The sequence below is a fragment of the Danio rerio genome, chromosome 14 (genome assembly GCF_052040795.2).
Source record: "Danio rerio strain M-AB ecotype USA chromosome 14, GRCz13ab, whole genome shotgun sequence".
Classification (NCBI taxonomy): Eukaryota; Metazoa; Chordata; class Actinopteri; order Cypriniformes; family Danionidae; genus Danio; species Danio rerio.
The window spans coordinates 2,545,308-2,561,728 of NC_141034.1; the positions used below are offsets into that span (position 1 = coordinate 2,545,308).

The following is a 16,421-nucleotide window of genomic DNA, read 5'->3' on the forward strand; positions in this document are numbered from 1 at the left end:
ACAGAAGGAGCGTCACGGTGCGCATGACAGGGTGGAGCCAGGGTTTACAGGGACAAAAAGCATTTCACAAACCAAGTGTTTCTTTGACCAACAGCGGCCCTTGGAGTTCAAAATAAGCATTACGAGACTGCATATATTTCCAGAAAAATACTACTGACAGAAATGCTATGCACTGAGAGGTGCTGAAATAAATACAGATTTGCGTAAAATGTGGCGGATTTTCTGACATGAAATACGAGAAAAGACAGCTTAATCAGAAGGTAAAGAGCAGCCACATTTGCTTTAAAGGCGATTTCAAACAAAGTTAATCACACACTGAAATATATTATGTCTGCAAAACTGTTGCAAACAATTTATTTGTGTTGAATTTAAACAAACAAATTAAATTTAATAAAACACTACTTAATTTGTTTGTTTAAATTCAGCCCAAATAAATTGTTTACTGCCACTTAACGTAAAAAAAATTAGTAAATCCAAGGAATCATTTCTAAATATTTTTTTTCAGTGCACTGTATGAAATTACTTAATTAAATAAATTAATTCTCACCTCTACCGGCGAATCTAATCCATCCAGCATGTTGTTCTCCGTGTGTGCGCGCTGCACTGTTCCTGTAGAATTAGGATCCACTATCAACACGTTTTGACTTGCGGGTCTGACAAACTTATAGTCACTTTTTCTGGAATCGGTTGTTCTGTAAACCTCATAATTGTACGCGTGCTGCAGCGTTCCTGTTCCAACAGTGTCCGCGTAACGCGGCGGATAATACGGAATAACCGGAAGACTGGACTTGTAAAACAGACGAGACTGTCTCCATCTGTAGATTTTAACAGAAATGATGATGACTAAACATGTTACGAAAAGAAACGAGACTGCTGCTAATGCCAGAACCAAATAGAAAGTCAGATTATTGTTGTATTCCTTGTCGTGCGTAAAGTCGGTGAACTCCGAGAGCACCTCAGGGAAGCTGTCCGCCACCGCCACGTTAACATTGACTGTAGCTGATCGAGAGGGCTGCCCGTTGTCCTCCACTACAACAGTGAGTCTTTGTTTGACAGCATCTTTATCTGTCACTTGCCGGACAGTTCTGATTTCTCCATTCTGTGCGCCCACTTCAAACAGCGCCCTGTCTGTGGCTTTGTGCAGTTTATAGGAGAGCCAGGCGTTCTGTCCAGAGTCCACATCAACAGCCACCACTTTAGTCACCAGATAACCCACATCTGCCGAACGAGGCACTATTTCAGCCACCACAGAAGCGCCTGACTGGACCGGATACAGAACCTGAGGCGCGTTGTCATTCTGGTCTTGGATGAAAATGTTCACTGTTACGTTGCTAGAAAGCGGCGGAGAGCCGCCATCCTGCGCTTTAACGGTTACCTTAATGTTTTTGATCTGCTCATAATCAAACGAGCGCACTGCGTGTACCACCCCGCTCTCTGCGTTAACAGAAACATACGTGCCTACAGGAAACCCACCCAAATCGCTCTCCTCTAGGATGTAGGATATACGCGCGTTTTGATTTTCATCCGGGTCGTGAGCTCTAATTCTGAGAATAGAAACGCCAGGTGAATTATTCTCTGGCAAATAGGAGTTGTAAACTCTTTCCCTAAAAACTGGGGCATTATCATTAACATCAACTACTTTTAGGTTAAAGGTTTTTCTGCTTGTTAGAGGCGGCTTTCCGGAATCAGTGGCGACAACAGTGATGTTGTACTCAGACAATTTCTCGCGATCCAAAATAACATTTGTGACTAAAGAATAATAATTTCTTAAAGTCGATTTTACGACAAAATCTTCAGATCCTTCAATAAAACAACTGACCCTGCCGTTATCATCGGTGTCAGCGTCTTTAACATTAATAATCGCGATTGTGGTGTCTGGTGGCGCATCTTCAGATACTGTGCTCGAGAAAGACATGGCGTTAATGACAGGCGCATTGTCGTTCACATCAATGACATCCAATGTAATTTTACTCGAATCTGTTAATCCTCCCTGATCTCGAGCTTCAACTGTAAGTTCAAATTTAGTGTCCTTTTCGTGATCGATTTCTCCAACAACAGAAATAATGCCGGTGTTGCTGTCAATATTAAACAACTGCGCAGCAGCTCCCTTTTGTTTATAGAAATTATAAGTTATTCGCCCATACGAACCAGCGTCTGCGTCGGTGGCATTAACAGTAGTAATGTAAGTGCCTTTCGGTGCATTCTCCATAACAGATGCCCTATAAACTGTCTGGTTAAACACAGGAGCATTGTCATTGGCATCTAAAACAGTAACATCTATAATAACGGAGCCAGACCTCTGCGGGTTTCCGCCATCTACAGCAATCAGCTTCAGAGACAAATGAGGATGCTCCTCCCTGTCTAACGCTTTCTGTAAAACCATTTCTGCATATTTACTTCCGTCAGGATTTGAGTGCTGCTTTAAAATAAAATTGTTATTCGTGGATAAAATGTAATTCTGCAGCGAGTTCACGCCTACATCGTGATCATCCGCGCTTTCCAACAAAAAGCGTGAACCCAGCGCTGCAGACTCGCTAATCTCGAATTTTAGCTCTTTGTTCTGAAACGACGGCGCGTGATCATTTTCATCCAATATTTCAATGGTTACTGGGTGCAGCTCCATTGGGTTCTCTAGAATGATCTCGAAGCTGAAGCTGCATGGTGTGACGTCACCGCAAAGCTGCTCTCGGTCTATTCTCTCACTCACGACTAGAATCCCTTTGTCTGTTTTCAGCTCCGCGTACTGAGCGCTTTCTCCCGTCACGATACGCGCTCGACCCGAGCGAAGCCTTTTTAAATCAAGCCCCAAATCTTGCGCTACATTACCTATGAGCGACCCTTTCTTCATCTCCTCCGGAATGGAATACCGTATCTGTCCGTTTGCAGAAAGAAAAAAGCAAGACAAAAGCAAGAACAGCAGCATTTTCCACTGCCAAAACCGATGACTGCATTCTGCCATCGAAAAGACCCGTTCAATCATAATCCAAACGTAAGCAAACCAGAAATCCAGTAAGGCTAGATGATTAGATGTAATCCAAGATGTTAAGGAGGGACAAATAATGCGAAAATTATTGCACACCTTCGTTTCTTGCTCACACAGCCCTGAATGAAAAATGTTGAGGGAGCAGGTCACAACGCTAGAAAAAAGGGAGGGCGTAAAGACCACTGCATGACCAGGCAAACCAAGTAGTCTTTCTCAAATCAACAGCGGCCCTTGCTGTTCAAACTATGCATTAACAAGCCTGAGTAAAATAATATGCAGCACTATTTTATATTTAGTTATTTTTGCACATATGTTGGGTGCTTACAGCTGCAAAACGTATAAAAACCCAAACAAACAAATATATATATATATATATATATATATATATATATATATATATATATATATATATATATATATATATATATATATATATATATATATACTGTAGATTTTGAAAAAAATAAATGTTGAAGTGAGGCCACACTTTTCAGCACCATGGACAGCGCAACACAGAACAGGGTCTTTAAAGACGTACTGTATACTCACACTACTTTTATAAAATAAACCAAAACAACACAATTCTTGAGGTTTCTAAGGGTGAAAACTTCAAACTGCACTTACATTTATAAAAACTAATACACTGAAAAAAAAAAATCAAAGATGATTCGTTCTATTTACTAAATAATTTTAAGTTAAGTGCTTGTAAACAATTTATTTGGGCTGAATTTAAACAAACAAAATAAGTTGAACATTACTAAATTTAAATTCAACACAAATAATTTACTTGCAACAATTTTGCAGAGAGCATTTTTTCAGTGTACTTAATTTAATTCCTTCATGTTGTTTCAACACAAATAGACAGTGTGGAACAGTGTGGATTCCGCACTTCTAATCCGGTAGAATCATATCTTCCACATAGCCTTATTTATTTCAAGAGCTATACGAACTACAAACTATTTTTAAAATGCCATACATTAGCTTACAACATCACATCAAGAAGTCCAATCACATTTGAGAACACATCATAAAAACTACGTACTATTAGGTATTAAAAGCAAATAAATTGTGAAGACTCACCAGTGTGCTGCGCGCATCGGAACAGTCAGTCGCTGGCGTCTCCTTTAGAATTGTTCCTGTTCCACTAGCATCAACACTCATCAGACTTTGACTGATAGGTGCGAAATACTTCATATCACTTTTTCTGGAGTCAGTGGTTCTGTAAATCTCATAATTATGCACGTGCTGCAGAGTTCCCGTGCCAACAGTGTCCGCGTAACGCGGCGGATAATACGGAATAACCGGAAGATTTGTTTGATAACACAGACGAGACTGTCTCCATCTGTAGATTTTGACCGATATTATAACCACTAAACATGTTATGAAAAGAAACGAGACTGCAGCTAAAGCCAAAACGAGATAGAAAGTCAGGTTGTCGTTGTATTCCTTGTCGTGCGTAAAGTCGGTGAACTCCGAGAGCACCTCAGGGAAGCTGTCCGCCACCGCCACGTTAACATTGACTGTAGCTGATCGAGAGGGCTGCCCGTTGTCCTCCACTACAACAGTGAGTCTTTGTTTGACAGCATCTTTATCTGTCACTTGCCGGACAGTTCTGATTTCTCCATTCTGTGCGCCCACTTCAAACAGCGCCCTGTCTGTGGCTTTGTGCAGTTTATAGGAGAGCCAGGCGTTCTGTCCAGAGTCCACATCAACAGCCACCACTTTAGTCACCAGATAACCCACATCTGCCGAACGAGGCACTATTTCAGCCACCACAGAAGCGCCTGACTGGACCGGATACAGAACCTGCGGCGCGTTGTCATTCTGGTCCTGAACGTTAATGACAACTGTAGCATTTGAACAGAGAGGTGGAGACCCGCCATCCTGCGCTCTTACATGTATTTTAAACTCTTTCATCTGTTCGTAATCAAACGAACGCACTGCATGTATAATTCCATTGTCCGCGTTAACAGAGAAGTGCGATGACACAGGGGAACCATTTACATCTGAGTCTATTAGATAATACGCAATGCGCGCGTTTTGCCCTGCGTCAGGATCTGATGCTTGAAGAGTGAGTAAAGAAACTCCAGGAGAATTATTCTCCATTACATACGCTTTATACTCACGCTGACTGAACACTGGCGCGTTGTCATTGATATCAGTGACATCCAGAGAAATAGTTATCTTACTGAATAACGAAGGGCTGCCCTCATCCGTTGCAACTAACGTCAGATTAAAGCTAGAAACTTTCTCCCTGTCCAGAGGCGCATCAGTTACCAAAGTGTAGTATTTCCGCGGGGATGGCTTGATTGTAAAGGGAGAACTTTGTTCTAAAGCTAAGCGCACCTGTCCGTTTTTACCGGAGTCTAAATCCTGGACGCTTATCAAAGCTACAACCGTGCCAGCGGGTGAATCCTCTTGTATTTTACCCGAAAAAGACGTCATGCTTATAACTGGGCTGTTATCATTAACATCAACAACATCTATAAATAATTTACTTGCACCCACGAGGCCACCTGGATCTTTAGCTTTAAGGTTAATTTCATAATGCTGAATTGATTCGAAATCCAGATCTCCGATTAGGATGATTTCACCCGTATGTGGATGGATTTGGAAAAGGTGTGCTGCATCCTCTCCAATATGAGTAAATGAATACGTAACATTGCCATTAACACCTTCATCTGCATCAGATGCGCTCACTTTAGTTATTAACGCATTTCTCGCGGCGTTCTCAGCTACACTTGATTTATACAACGATTCTGTAAAAACAGGTACATTATCATTGGCATCAAGGACAGTAATGATTATTTTAACAGATCCAGAGCGCGGCGGGTCTCCTCCATCAACAGCCGTTAATATCAGCGCATGCTCGCCCTGTTTTTCTCTGTCCAGCACCGACTGCAGCACCATCTCTGCGTATTTACTGCCGTCAGATCGACTGTGCTGCTTTAAAGCGAAATTATCAGCAGGTTTCAGACTGTAGCTCTGAAGAGAGTTCAAACCTACATCAGGATCAGTGGCTGTGTCTAACAAAAACGTAGTGCCTATAGGCGTGGACTCGCTGATCTCCAATATGATCTCCTTCTTAGAAAAAACGGGCGCGTGATCATTGATGTCTTGAATTTCGATGGTAATCGAAAAAAACTCGAGAGGATTCTCGAGCAAGATCTCGAGACCGAAGCTACACGGAGATTTCTGCCCGCAGAGCTGCTCTCTGTCTACCCTCTCCTTCACCACCAAATGTCCTTTGTTGCGGTTCAGCTCGACGTATTGTCTGCTGTCATCAATAACCAGACGCGCGCGGCCAGACACCAACCTTTTCACGTCCAAACCGAGATCCTTCGCCACGTCCCCGACAAACAATCCCGTCCGCATTTCCTCTGGGATGGAGTAGCGAATCTGCGCGGTCACTGTGTGCAGCACGAATAAAAGGAAAAAAGAAAACCCTCCTCGCCATTTTACACACCACCTCACATTGACTCCTCTGTAATCCAGCATCCTCCAAATGTATTAATCCAAGCAAGACAAACAAACGCGCTTTCGGATTTCAAACATCCAAGCAAGTTCCTTTGTATTTTTACTAACACTATTCCAATGCAAGGCTTTATGTGGGCGCAAAGGACAGCACGTCGTCTTTTGTCTATCCTGTCTGACGCAATGCCTTCTACAGCAGCGCTTGTCCTCTCTCTGGGCAACAGCACCTCTCACAGCCATTAAGAAGCACAGCAGCAGTTATAGAGGGTAAAGCAGGGGTGCCCAAACTCAGATGCCCTGCAGATTTTAGCTCTAACTTGCCTTAAAATACCTGCAAGGATGTTTACAGAAAGCCTATAAGAGCTTGATTAACTAGCCAATGTGTGTCTGATTGGAGTTGGAACTAAATTTTGCAGGACACTGGCCCTCCATGACTGGGTTCGGGCGCCTCTGGTGTAAAGCGTCAACATACAAAGAGCTGGCAAGATCTGAACGCAATATGAGTTTTGTTTAAACTGAAGTTATATTTCTCTCTCTTTTAACACAGGGTTAAAAACTACCCAAATTGGGTTGTTTTTAACCCCACTGCTGGGTAAATATGGGACAGAACACATCAGGGGTTAAATTAACCCAAGTAATTGGGTGATTATTTTTAACCCCATAAATGGGTTGTTTTTTCTACCCAATAATTGATTATTTTTTACTTAAAAAATAGGTTAAGTTGATCCAAAAATACCAGCAAAGATTGCAATTGTGTTGTTTCGACTCGGCATCACTGAAGTACGGTGCGGGATGTTCAGCTTTGATTACAGGTGTACAAAAGGTGCTAGTATAAGACATTTTTAAATTCAGAAAGGTCTGACTAAGGGCTGCTATGATTTCATTTTAATCATCTGAATAAGCACAGAATCTGTGTTTACTTACACTATTTTCATTGCATTTAAACAAATTAGTACATAATATGTGGTTTCCCAGTCAGCCCTTGCTGTGAGTTGATTTGACCCAAAGAGCTGGGTTGAAACTACCCAAGACTCTGAAAATAACCCCCAAAACATTACCCAAATGCCTCAACCCAAGATTTGGGTAGAAAAACAACCCCCTATTTTTTTAGAGTGTACATCATAGAACCTCAAAAATGAGCACTATAGCACACAAGATGTTATCTTCAGTATTTTATTCACTATAGGAGTTTAAATGGTGTTTTAATAATATTTTGGGTGCTTTGTTAAAAAAATATATATAAATATATTGAGACTTGCTCTTAAAAAAATGTGATCATTAATAATCATATGCATATTTTCTTAAAAATGTTTGTTCTGGATTTATTACTAAACTGATAACATTTCACTAACACAGGGTTTCTGCAGGTCTCATCAAGTAATTTAAGACTTTTAAAGACCCTTCTAAGACTATAGGGAATTAAATGTTAGACTCATACAGAGTTGAACACAAATTATTTTTTCTTTTAGTTTTTCCCCCCTGATTAGTCCATTTAATTTGGGGTAAACATGGCTAACAGCTGTTGTGAATTGTATCTCTTTGCAATAAAAGCTTAAGTATAAAAAATAAGGTTTTATTGAGATGTATTGTTGGTGATTGAATCGATGTTGGTCTGACTGAGTAGATTTACACATTTTTATTTCAAAGTTAAGATCTGTTTTAAATGATTTAAGACCTAAAACACAATATTTCAGTGAATTTAAGACTTTTTAAGACCTGAAATTTTGTTTTTAAAATTTAAGACATTTTTTTAAAGACTTTTTAAGACCCAGCGGACACCCTGTAATAAAACCAAGAGTAAATGTAACTAGTAGACTTGATTTAAGAAAACAATCAAACTTAAAAAAAAGTGGAAAGAAGGATTCAATTTGATTGGAAGAAAATTATTTTATGCAGTTTTCTCCATAACGATAATACCTCTTATTTTATGAAAATACTACTACTACTACTACTACTACTACTAATAATAATAATAATAATAATAATAATTATATATATATATATATATATATATATATATATATATATATATATATATATATATATATATATATATTTATATATTATTATTATTATTATTATTAGTAGTAGTAGTAGTAGTAGTATTTTTTTTATCAAATAAGAGGTAATATCGTTATGGAGAAAACTGCATAAAAATAACATCAATTCAATCACCAACAATAAATCTCATTAAAACTTTATTTTTTATACTTAAGATTTTATTGCAAAGAAATACAATTTACAACAGCTGTTTATATATATATATATATATATATATATATATATATATATATATATATATATATATATATATATATATATATATATATATTTCAGAAAGTGTGCTGCAAAAGAACCAGATGTTATTCAACTGTCTGAGATGATGCCCTACTTTTAAAAGGATAAAAGTTGTGGATTGCAACCTCTAAAAAAAGACAATCATCTTCAGTCAAAAACTAGTGAAACCTTAATATTTCAAAACATAACATTATTATTTCAATAGTATTTTACAGTAAGTTGCAATGCGGCACACAAGTGCATTAAGCATGACTGACTCTGTGATAATTTTACAAATACATATTGTAATATTGCAAACTGTACAAATTAACAACGTGTTATTAAATAATCAAATGAATGTTTGTTATTCATAAATATCTTCCAATTCGTTATCTTTTAATGATTTTTTATTGATAAAGCAAGCATATAAAAAAACATTGACACAAGTGCTTTACATTCAAGTAGTAAAAGATAATAATCAAGACCAATAATCAAGTAGTGTTAAAAGCTAGAGAAAATAGATATGTCTTTAAAACAGACTTAAAAACAGATATAGTTCATATATCAGTTTATATATAATAAGCTATGCCACTATGCCACAGTGTATGTATGTATGTATGTATGTATGTATATATATATATATATATATATATATATATATATATATATATATATATATATATATATATATATATATATATATATATATATATATATATATATATATATATATATATTATAGTGGCATAGCTTATTATGAAGCAGTAGACTATTGCAAAGTTTAAGACCAACATTGGCAAATGCACAATAACCTCATTTTTATAGCAAGTTCTAGGCACAGTGAGTAAATTGAGATCACTGGATTTCAGTGTGCGAGAACAGGAGTATGGACAGAGTGTGTGAGACACTGATGAGCAAGATTACTGATGGGATTCTATAGCAAAAAAAATAAATAAATAAATAAAATAAAAGTCAATTCTGTAATGTAAATGCATTAAATATCATGACCTAACAAAAATATGTTACATTGTTTATTATACGGGGTGATGCAGTGGCGCAGTAGGTAGTGCTGTCGCGTGGGTTTCCTCCGGGTGCTCCGGATTCCCCCACAGTCCAAAGACATGCGGTACAGGTGAATTGGGTGGGCTAAATTGTCCGTAGTGAGTGTAAATGAGTGTGTATGGATGTTTCCCAGAGATGGGTTGCAGCTGGAAGGGCATCTGCTGCGTAAAACAGATTCTGGATAAGTTAGCGGTTCATTCCGCTGTGGCGACCCCTGATTAATAAAGGGACCATGCCGAAAAAAAAATTAATTAACAAATGAATGTTTATTATACCCTTTGGATTAACTTATATCCAAACAGTTTATTTAAATTATTAAAATGATTAAATGATTAAAATGTTTAAATAAATAAATGTCACACTCGCTTAGGGCAAAACTAAAGTCGTAGCCTAATGCGTTTATAAACAAACATAAACTGCTGCATTTTGAATTTGTTTACATGTTTGTATTTTAGATGGGTGTGTGTTATTTTTAAAGGTACGTTAGATTTTCTTCAAGTTATTGTTTGTTAAACCTGCACTTGGTTATAGTTTACCTTGTATTCTTTTCACAAAATTATTTATTCTACAATGTGACTGGTGCATAAATACAAAATCAGGGTGTGTGTGTGTGTGTGTGTGTGTGTGTGTGTGTGTGTGTGATTGCGCAAGTGTATAGTTGTGCAGTTGATTTTGAAGCTGCAGCAGTCGAATGCACTGGTGTGGTGAGACTGCATTATTCAGACGGTGTCAGCCTGATATGGACTGATGCATTTTAATGCTGTAAAAGTGGGCCACGGTCCAGCCTTAAAGCATGGTGACACACTGCTGCAGCAGAGGAGAGGCAGGGATGTATTTAGGGCACACACACACACAGTAAGATGATGCAGTCATATAATGATGTTCTAGTAAACCACCACAAGATGGAGCACTGAACATACTGTATTGCACTGTTTAGCTGCTGAACAAGACCAAATAAACTAACATGCACACATGAAAGAGGACTAAAGACGAAATCAAATGACAGAGAAGACAGAAACTGTGCTAACACTTTACTTTAAGGTGTCCCTGTTGCATATATTCCATTACATATTACTATACACTCTCATAAGGTAAAAACTGGGGCAGTACTTTATCAAAAGGCTCACTTTTAGTCCACATTTGCACCTTTAAAGGTAAATAATAATGCCTAAAATATATAAAAATATGCACGTTAAAGGTACACTCTCAACCTAACCAGTTGACTTTACAAGCAACGTGTATGTTAGCCTTAAACCACTTATGTTCATATAAAAGCAGAATCTAAACAGTAGTTGAATAACTATGACACTTAAAGTTCTATGTATTTAAATGTTAATGTAATGAGGGCGGTTCAGATTCATTCTGAGTAATAAATAAATAAACAAATATATAAATGCATGAAAAATAAACTTTAAACCACTCAAAGCAACGACTGTGCACGCAATGTTTTAGTAAAGTCAACTAATCGGGTTAAGAGTGTATAAAAGTGCACCCTAAAAGTACCAATGTGCACATGTAAGGTCTGCCTCAGACACAGATTTTGTACCTTTATTTTCGAGAGATTAGTATTAACAGTAAAAGATGCATTGGACTTATGGTCAAAGGAAAGGAGAAGCTAGACAGGGCCTACTTTGAGCAGATAGAACATCTGGTGACATGGTGCGAGGAGAGTGCTTTGTCACTAAATCTAAGGAACTAGTTATTAGTACACTGTAAAAACTTATATGATCAATTAGTCCTGACAGTGTGTTTTTAGGTCATTTTAACTTATTGAACTAAGTTAATCATGTTCCAACTTAATTTTATAAGTTATGCAAGCTGTTTTAAGTCAGTTTAATATAATGTAAGTTCAATGGATGTTAATTTGATTCAGCTTACAATTTAAGTCAACCAGGATTTTTTTTATAGTGTACACTCTGTCACTGGGGTGTTACCTTTTCAAAAGGCATACATTTGTACCTAAAAGGTCCATATTAATACCTCAAGGGTCCATATTAATTCCTAAATTTTAGATACTGATATGTACTTTTGAGGTATCAATATGGACCCTTTAAGAATAACTGTGTACCATTTGAAAAGGTACCACCTCAGTGACAACTCACCTACCTTTATTTCTGACAGTGTAGCGAAGAGCAGCCTATATGTCATTCAGTTTTTATTGAGGGTCAACATGTTGAGATTGTAAACAGTTTTAAGCACTTAAGGATTATATTAGATAGTATGCTTTCAGAAATAAAGGTACGCGATCTGTCACTGTGGTGGTACCTTATCGAAAGGTACATATTTCCACCTAAAACGTCCATAATCATACCTCAAGGGTATATATTAGTATCTATTACAAAAGTGTTCCTCTTAAAAATTGTAAGGTTGTGTGTTGGTAATCTGTGCACGCTCAGAAATAAAGATACAGGAGTTGTCACTAGGGCAGTACCTTTTTTAAAAGGTACATATTTGTACCTGAAGGGTCAACAATGGTACCTCAAAGGTACTTTTTAAGTACATTTGGGTACTAATACGCACCTTTGAGGTACTACTGTGGACTCTTTGAGTACAAATATGTATCTTTTGAAACGGACAGCTCTCGTGCCTTTATTTCTGAGAGTGTGGCGTAGGAAGCTCTGTGTTTGTGCTCTGTGTTTGAGATGTTTGGGGATGTTTTTTTTTATGTTAGGCAAAAATTAATTTCCATATGTGTGGACAATAAAGATTTCTAATAAATACATGCAACTGAGCCATCCTAAACCAAACCATATACTAATAAATGTAGATATATATATATGCAGAACTTAAGGGGAGGGTTCACCCAAAACAAACAAAGAAACAAAGAAACAAAGAAACAAAGAAACAAAGAAACAAAGAAACTAACTAACTAACTAACTAACTAACTAACTAACTAACTAACTAACTAACTAACTAACTAACTAACTAACTATCAAAAAAGATCTGTCATCATTTACTCATCCTTCCCTTGTCACAAACTTGTTTGAGTTTCTTTCTTCTTTAAACACGAAATACTATATTTTAAAGAAAGCTGGAAACCCAGAACCATTGACTCCAATAGTATTTGTCTTACCTATTATGGAAGTCAATGGTTACAGGCTTCTAACTTATCATTACTGTAAAAATGGAACTTGTAAAAGCTTGAAACCTCTTGAGGGAGAGCAAACAGTGAACAATATTTCAGTTTTGGGTGAACTAATCCCTTTAAATGTGTAGTAAAACTGCAACAAGGGCACCGTGAAATAAAGTTAAATCTATAACCTGTATGTGAACAGACATTTTAGAGTGTGCTGTATATCAATAGCACTATATCAAATAAATGTTTCTTACCTTAAAAGAGAACGATGAGGATGAAGAGCAGGTCATGGAGGGAAAAGAAGAGAAAAACAAAGATTAGCAAATCACCCTTTTACACATTTCTGGAATATGCAAGGCAAGTAAAAGACGAGAAGTGACAAGAAGAGTAAATAAAACATTAAAATGAGTGTATTCATACCCAAACTGCACTCAAAACAACCATAAAACAACAAAACCCATTCCCATCACTCCACTCCTGTATGATCTCCGCTGTTCATCTGTAGCATCTCATATCCAGCCTAAAACATTACTTCTTATATGTAAAGCAGTAAATCTTCTTGCATTTCCCTGTTTGCCTTACTCTAAATATGGCATTTAAACCATTTCATTATTCATTTCTTTTCGGCCTATTTTCATGTCCCAGCAGGAATAAAACATAAAAAACAACTCTTTAACATGTATATTTGATAATGTGTGCGATGTACGGTTAAAGGCAAAATTATTAGCCCTCCAGTGAAATTTTGATTCTTTTTTTTAAATATATTTCCCAAGTGATATTTTACAAAGCAAGGACATTTTCACATTATTTTATATATATATATATATATATATTCTTTGAATTTTATTTTATTTTTTAAATATTTCCCAAATTATATTTTACAGAGCAAGGACATTTTTTAAGCCATTTAAGGTCAAAATTATTAGCCCCTTTAAGCTAATTCTTTTTCGATAGTCTGACTCATTAGCCCCAGTTTGATTTTTTTTCTTTTTCAAATATTTCCCAAATGATGTTTAAATGTCTGATAATATTTTTTTTTCTGGAGAAAGTCTTATTTGTTTTATTTCGGCTAGAATAAAAGCAGTTTTAAATAAAAAAAAAAAAACATTTTAGGGACAAAATTATTTGTCCCTTTAAGCTATATATGTTTTTCGATTGTCTACAGAACAAACCATCGTTATAAAATAACTTGCCTAATTACCCCAACCTGTCTAGTTAACCTAATTAACCTAGTTAAGCCTTTAAATGTCACTTTAAGCTGAATAGACGTGTCTTGAAAAATATCTAGACAAATATTATTCACTGTCAACGTGGCAAAGATAAAATAAATCAGTTAATATAGATGTGTTATTAAAACTATTATGATTAGAAATGTGTTGAAAAAATGTGTTCTCCGTTAAACAAAAATTGGGGAAAAAATAAACAAGCGGTGCAATAATTCAGGGGGGCTAATAATTCTTACTTCAACTGTGTGTGTGTGTTTGTATGTATATATATATATATATATATATATATATATATATATATATATATATATATATATATATATATATATATATATATATATATATATATATATATATATATATATAAAACTATATAGTTTGGGTACAATAAAATCATTGTTTGCATTTTTTAAAAGGTTAGCATTATTAACCTCATTAGGAATTATTTTTTACTTCAATTGGTTACAGAACAAACCACTGTTGTCCAACGGCTTATCTAATAACATAACTTCCCTAAAATAATGAACCTAGCTAAGCCTTTAAAAATAACAGTTTGGTATCTTAAAATATAATAATAAGAAGAATATTTTTAGTCATCATTTCATATTAGAAGTTAGTCATGGAAAACTATTGTTTAACAATCTGTTCTCTTTCCATTTAACAGCACATGGGAAATATTTTTAAAGACTTGCCTTATATCCTAACTTGCCTAGTTAAACAAGTTAAGCCTTTAAATTGGACTTTAATCTGAAAACTAGAATCTTACAAAATAATGAGAAAAAAATATATATTTACCATCATCATTGTAAAGACATAAGGAATTATTCATTAGAAATTAGTTATAAAAAACTATCATGTTTATAGATGTGTTCTCTCTCCATTTAACAGCACTTTGGAAATATTTTAAAAGAATACAAATTTCACAGGAGGACTAATCATGTTGCTGTCAACTGTATTTCCTGTGATATTTGCAATGCATTATGTAATTCACAATTGCTTTCACCAAAAAAAAAAAAAAAAAACAGCATTAAAAAACATACAGTACTAACACAATGACATCGAAATCTCCAATTTTATCAGAGCATTGTCCACTGACCAACACAATAGCATAGACTGCAAGAAGACCCATTTTGACATTATCTTTGTATCCCTCGAATTGAAGGCATTCCTGCCTTATGTGCAATAACATGGCAGTCAGATTGGATTATAAAGCAAAAGTGGATTTCTCTGAGGTCTGAGTGTGTTTTGCTGTTCATTTTCTTTATCTCTCACATGCTGAACCCTTCTCACGTGTGCAGCGGCAATAGCAGAAGCAGGCCAGCCTAAAGCAACAATTTCAACACACATGGATGAACATTTTAAATAGCACACAGTTGCTGTCTGGAAAATGTAGATTGTTCTGATACAAGACCTGCAGTTCATCACTGTTTCATTACCGTACAAAAAAGGTGATAGGGTTTCAAAAGGTGCTATTTCCTATTACAAATAGGGAACTAAAATGCTTTTTTAGGCTATTTAGATTCAAACACGTCTGTCCTATTTTGCCCACAAGCCTTTAAGTGAAATGCGTATATTTTCCCTGCAAGCTTTTAACGTACGTCTAGTGATTAATGATTTATAGCAATTAATCCCATCCAAAATAAAAGTTCATACTTACAAAAGTGTCCTGTATATATATATATATATATATATATATATATATATATATATATATATATATATATATATATATATATATATATATATATGCATGACCATATTGTATAAAATGCTTGTTTATATTTATATATGATATTTATATAATTTATTATATGGACAGGAGGCTTTAAATTCAGTAAAAGCCCCAGAAGCAACCAAACACAAATAAATAAATAAATAAATAAATAAATAAATAAATAAATAAATAAATAAATAAATAAATAAATAAATACATATTTTTTATAAATAAATAAATAAATATAAAATAAAATAAAATAAAATAAAATAAAATAAAATAAAATAAAATTAAATTAAATTAAATTAAATTAAATTAAATTAAATAATAAATAAATAAATAATTATTTTTATAAATAAAAAAATAAAAATAAAATAAAATAAAATAAAATAAAATAAAATAATAAATAAATAAATATTTTTATAAATAAAAAATAAGTAAAAAAAAGAAAAAATAAATAAATAAATAAATAAATAGATAAATAAATAAATAAATAAATAAATAAATAAATGAATGAATGAATGAATGAATGAATGAATGAATGAATGAATGAATGAATGAATGAATGAATGAATGAATGAATGAAAGAAAGAAAGAAAGAAAGAAAGA

At 35.0% G+C, this 16,421-nt stretch overlaps 15 protein-coding genes and 1 pseudogene across 16 annotated transcripts in view; all 16 read right to left on the reverse strand.

Annotated features, from left to right (window-relative positions):
• Nucleotides 1–2,980, reverse strand: part of pcdh2g16 (protocadherin 2 gamma 16) — a 124,484-nt gene extending 121,504 nt beyond the window's left edge. Inside the window, exon 1 of the mRNA NM_001024188.2 lies at nt 548–2,980. Within this exon, the coding sequence (NP_001019359.2) occupies nt 548–2,980 (2,433 nt within the window). The remainder of the gene's footprint in view (nt 1–547) is intronic.
• pcdh2g15 (protocadherin 2 gamma 15) overlaps nt 1–6,481 on the reverse strand; it is a 127,985-nt gene extending 121,504 nt beyond the window's left edge. Inside the window, exon 1 of the mRNA NM_001024187.2 lies at nt 4,064–6,481. Coding sequence (NP_001019358.2) covers nt 4,064–6,481 — 2,418 coding nt within the window. The remainder of the gene's footprint in view (nt 1–4,063) is intronic.
• Nucleotides 1–16,421, reverse strand: part of pcdh2g1.1 (protocadherin 2 gamma 1.1) — a 226,530-nt gene that overhangs the window by 121,504 nt on the left and 88,605 nt on the right. The gene's annotated exons all lie outside the window — the stretch shown is intronic.
• pcdh2g1.2 (protocadherin 2 gamma 1.2) overlaps nt 1–16,421 on the reverse strand; it is a 222,937-nt gene that overhangs the window by 121,504 nt on the left and 85,012 nt on the right. The gene's annotated exons all lie outside the window — the stretch shown is intronic.
• The window catches only part of pcdh2g2.2 (protocadherin 2 gamma 2.2), a 214,072-nt gene that overhangs the window by 121,504 nt on the left and 76,147 nt on the right, over nt 1–16,421 (reverse strand). The window lies entirely within an intron of this gene.
• pcdh2g3 (protocadherin 2 gamma 3) overlaps nt 1–16,421 on the reverse strand; it is a 206,322-nt gene that overhangs the window by 121,504 nt on the left and 68,397 nt on the right. The window lies entirely within an intron of this gene.
• pcdh2g4 (protocadherin 2 gamma 4) overlaps nt 1–16,421 on the reverse strand; it is a 201,455-nt gene that overhangs the window by 121,504 nt on the left and 63,530 nt on the right. The gene's annotated exons all lie outside the window — the stretch shown is intronic.
• The window catches only part of pcdh2g7 (protocadherin 2 gamma 7), a 193,694-nt gene that overhangs the window by 121,504 nt on the left and 55,769 nt on the right, over nt 1–16,421 (reverse strand). The gene's annotated exons all lie outside the window — the stretch shown is intronic.
• pcdh2g8 (protocadherin 2 gamma 8) overlaps nt 1–16,421 on the reverse strand; it is a 183,334-nt gene that overhangs the window by 121,504 nt on the left and 45,409 nt on the right. The gene's annotated exons all lie outside the window — the stretch shown is intronic.
• pcdh2g9 (protocadherin 2 gamma 9) overlaps nt 1–16,421 on the reverse strand; it is a 178,409-nt gene that overhangs the window by 121,504 nt on the left and 40,484 nt on the right. The window lies entirely within an intron of this gene.
• The window catches only part of pcdh2g10 (protocadherin 2 gamma 10), a 173,301-nt gene that overhangs the window by 121,504 nt on the left and 35,376 nt on the right, over nt 1–16,421 (reverse strand). The window lies entirely within an intron of this gene.
• Nucleotides 1–16,421, reverse strand: part of pcdh2gp1 (protocadherin 2 gamma pseudogene 1) — a 169,187-nt pseudogene that overhangs the window by 121,504 nt on the left and 31,262 nt on the right. The gene's annotated exons all lie outside the window — the stretch shown is intronic.
• pcdh2g11 (protocadherin 2 gamma 11) overlaps nt 1–16,421 on the reverse strand; it is a 160,889-nt gene that overhangs the window by 121,504 nt on the left and 22,964 nt on the right. The gene's annotated exons all lie outside the window — the stretch shown is intronic.
• Nucleotides 1–16,421, reverse strand: part of pcdh2g12 (protocadherin 2 gamma 12) — a 156,658-nt gene that overhangs the window by 121,504 nt on the left and 18,733 nt on the right. The window lies entirely within an intron of this gene.
• Nucleotides 1–16,421, reverse strand: part of pcdh2g13 (protocadherin 2 gamma 13) — a 152,532-nt gene that overhangs the window by 121,504 nt on the left and 14,607 nt on the right. The gene's annotated exons all lie outside the window — the stretch shown is intronic.
• Nucleotides 1–16,421, reverse strand: part of pcdh2g14 (protocadherin 2 gamma 14) — a 146,523-nt gene that overhangs the window by 121,504 nt on the left and 8,598 nt on the right. The gene's annotated exons all lie outside the window — the stretch shown is intronic.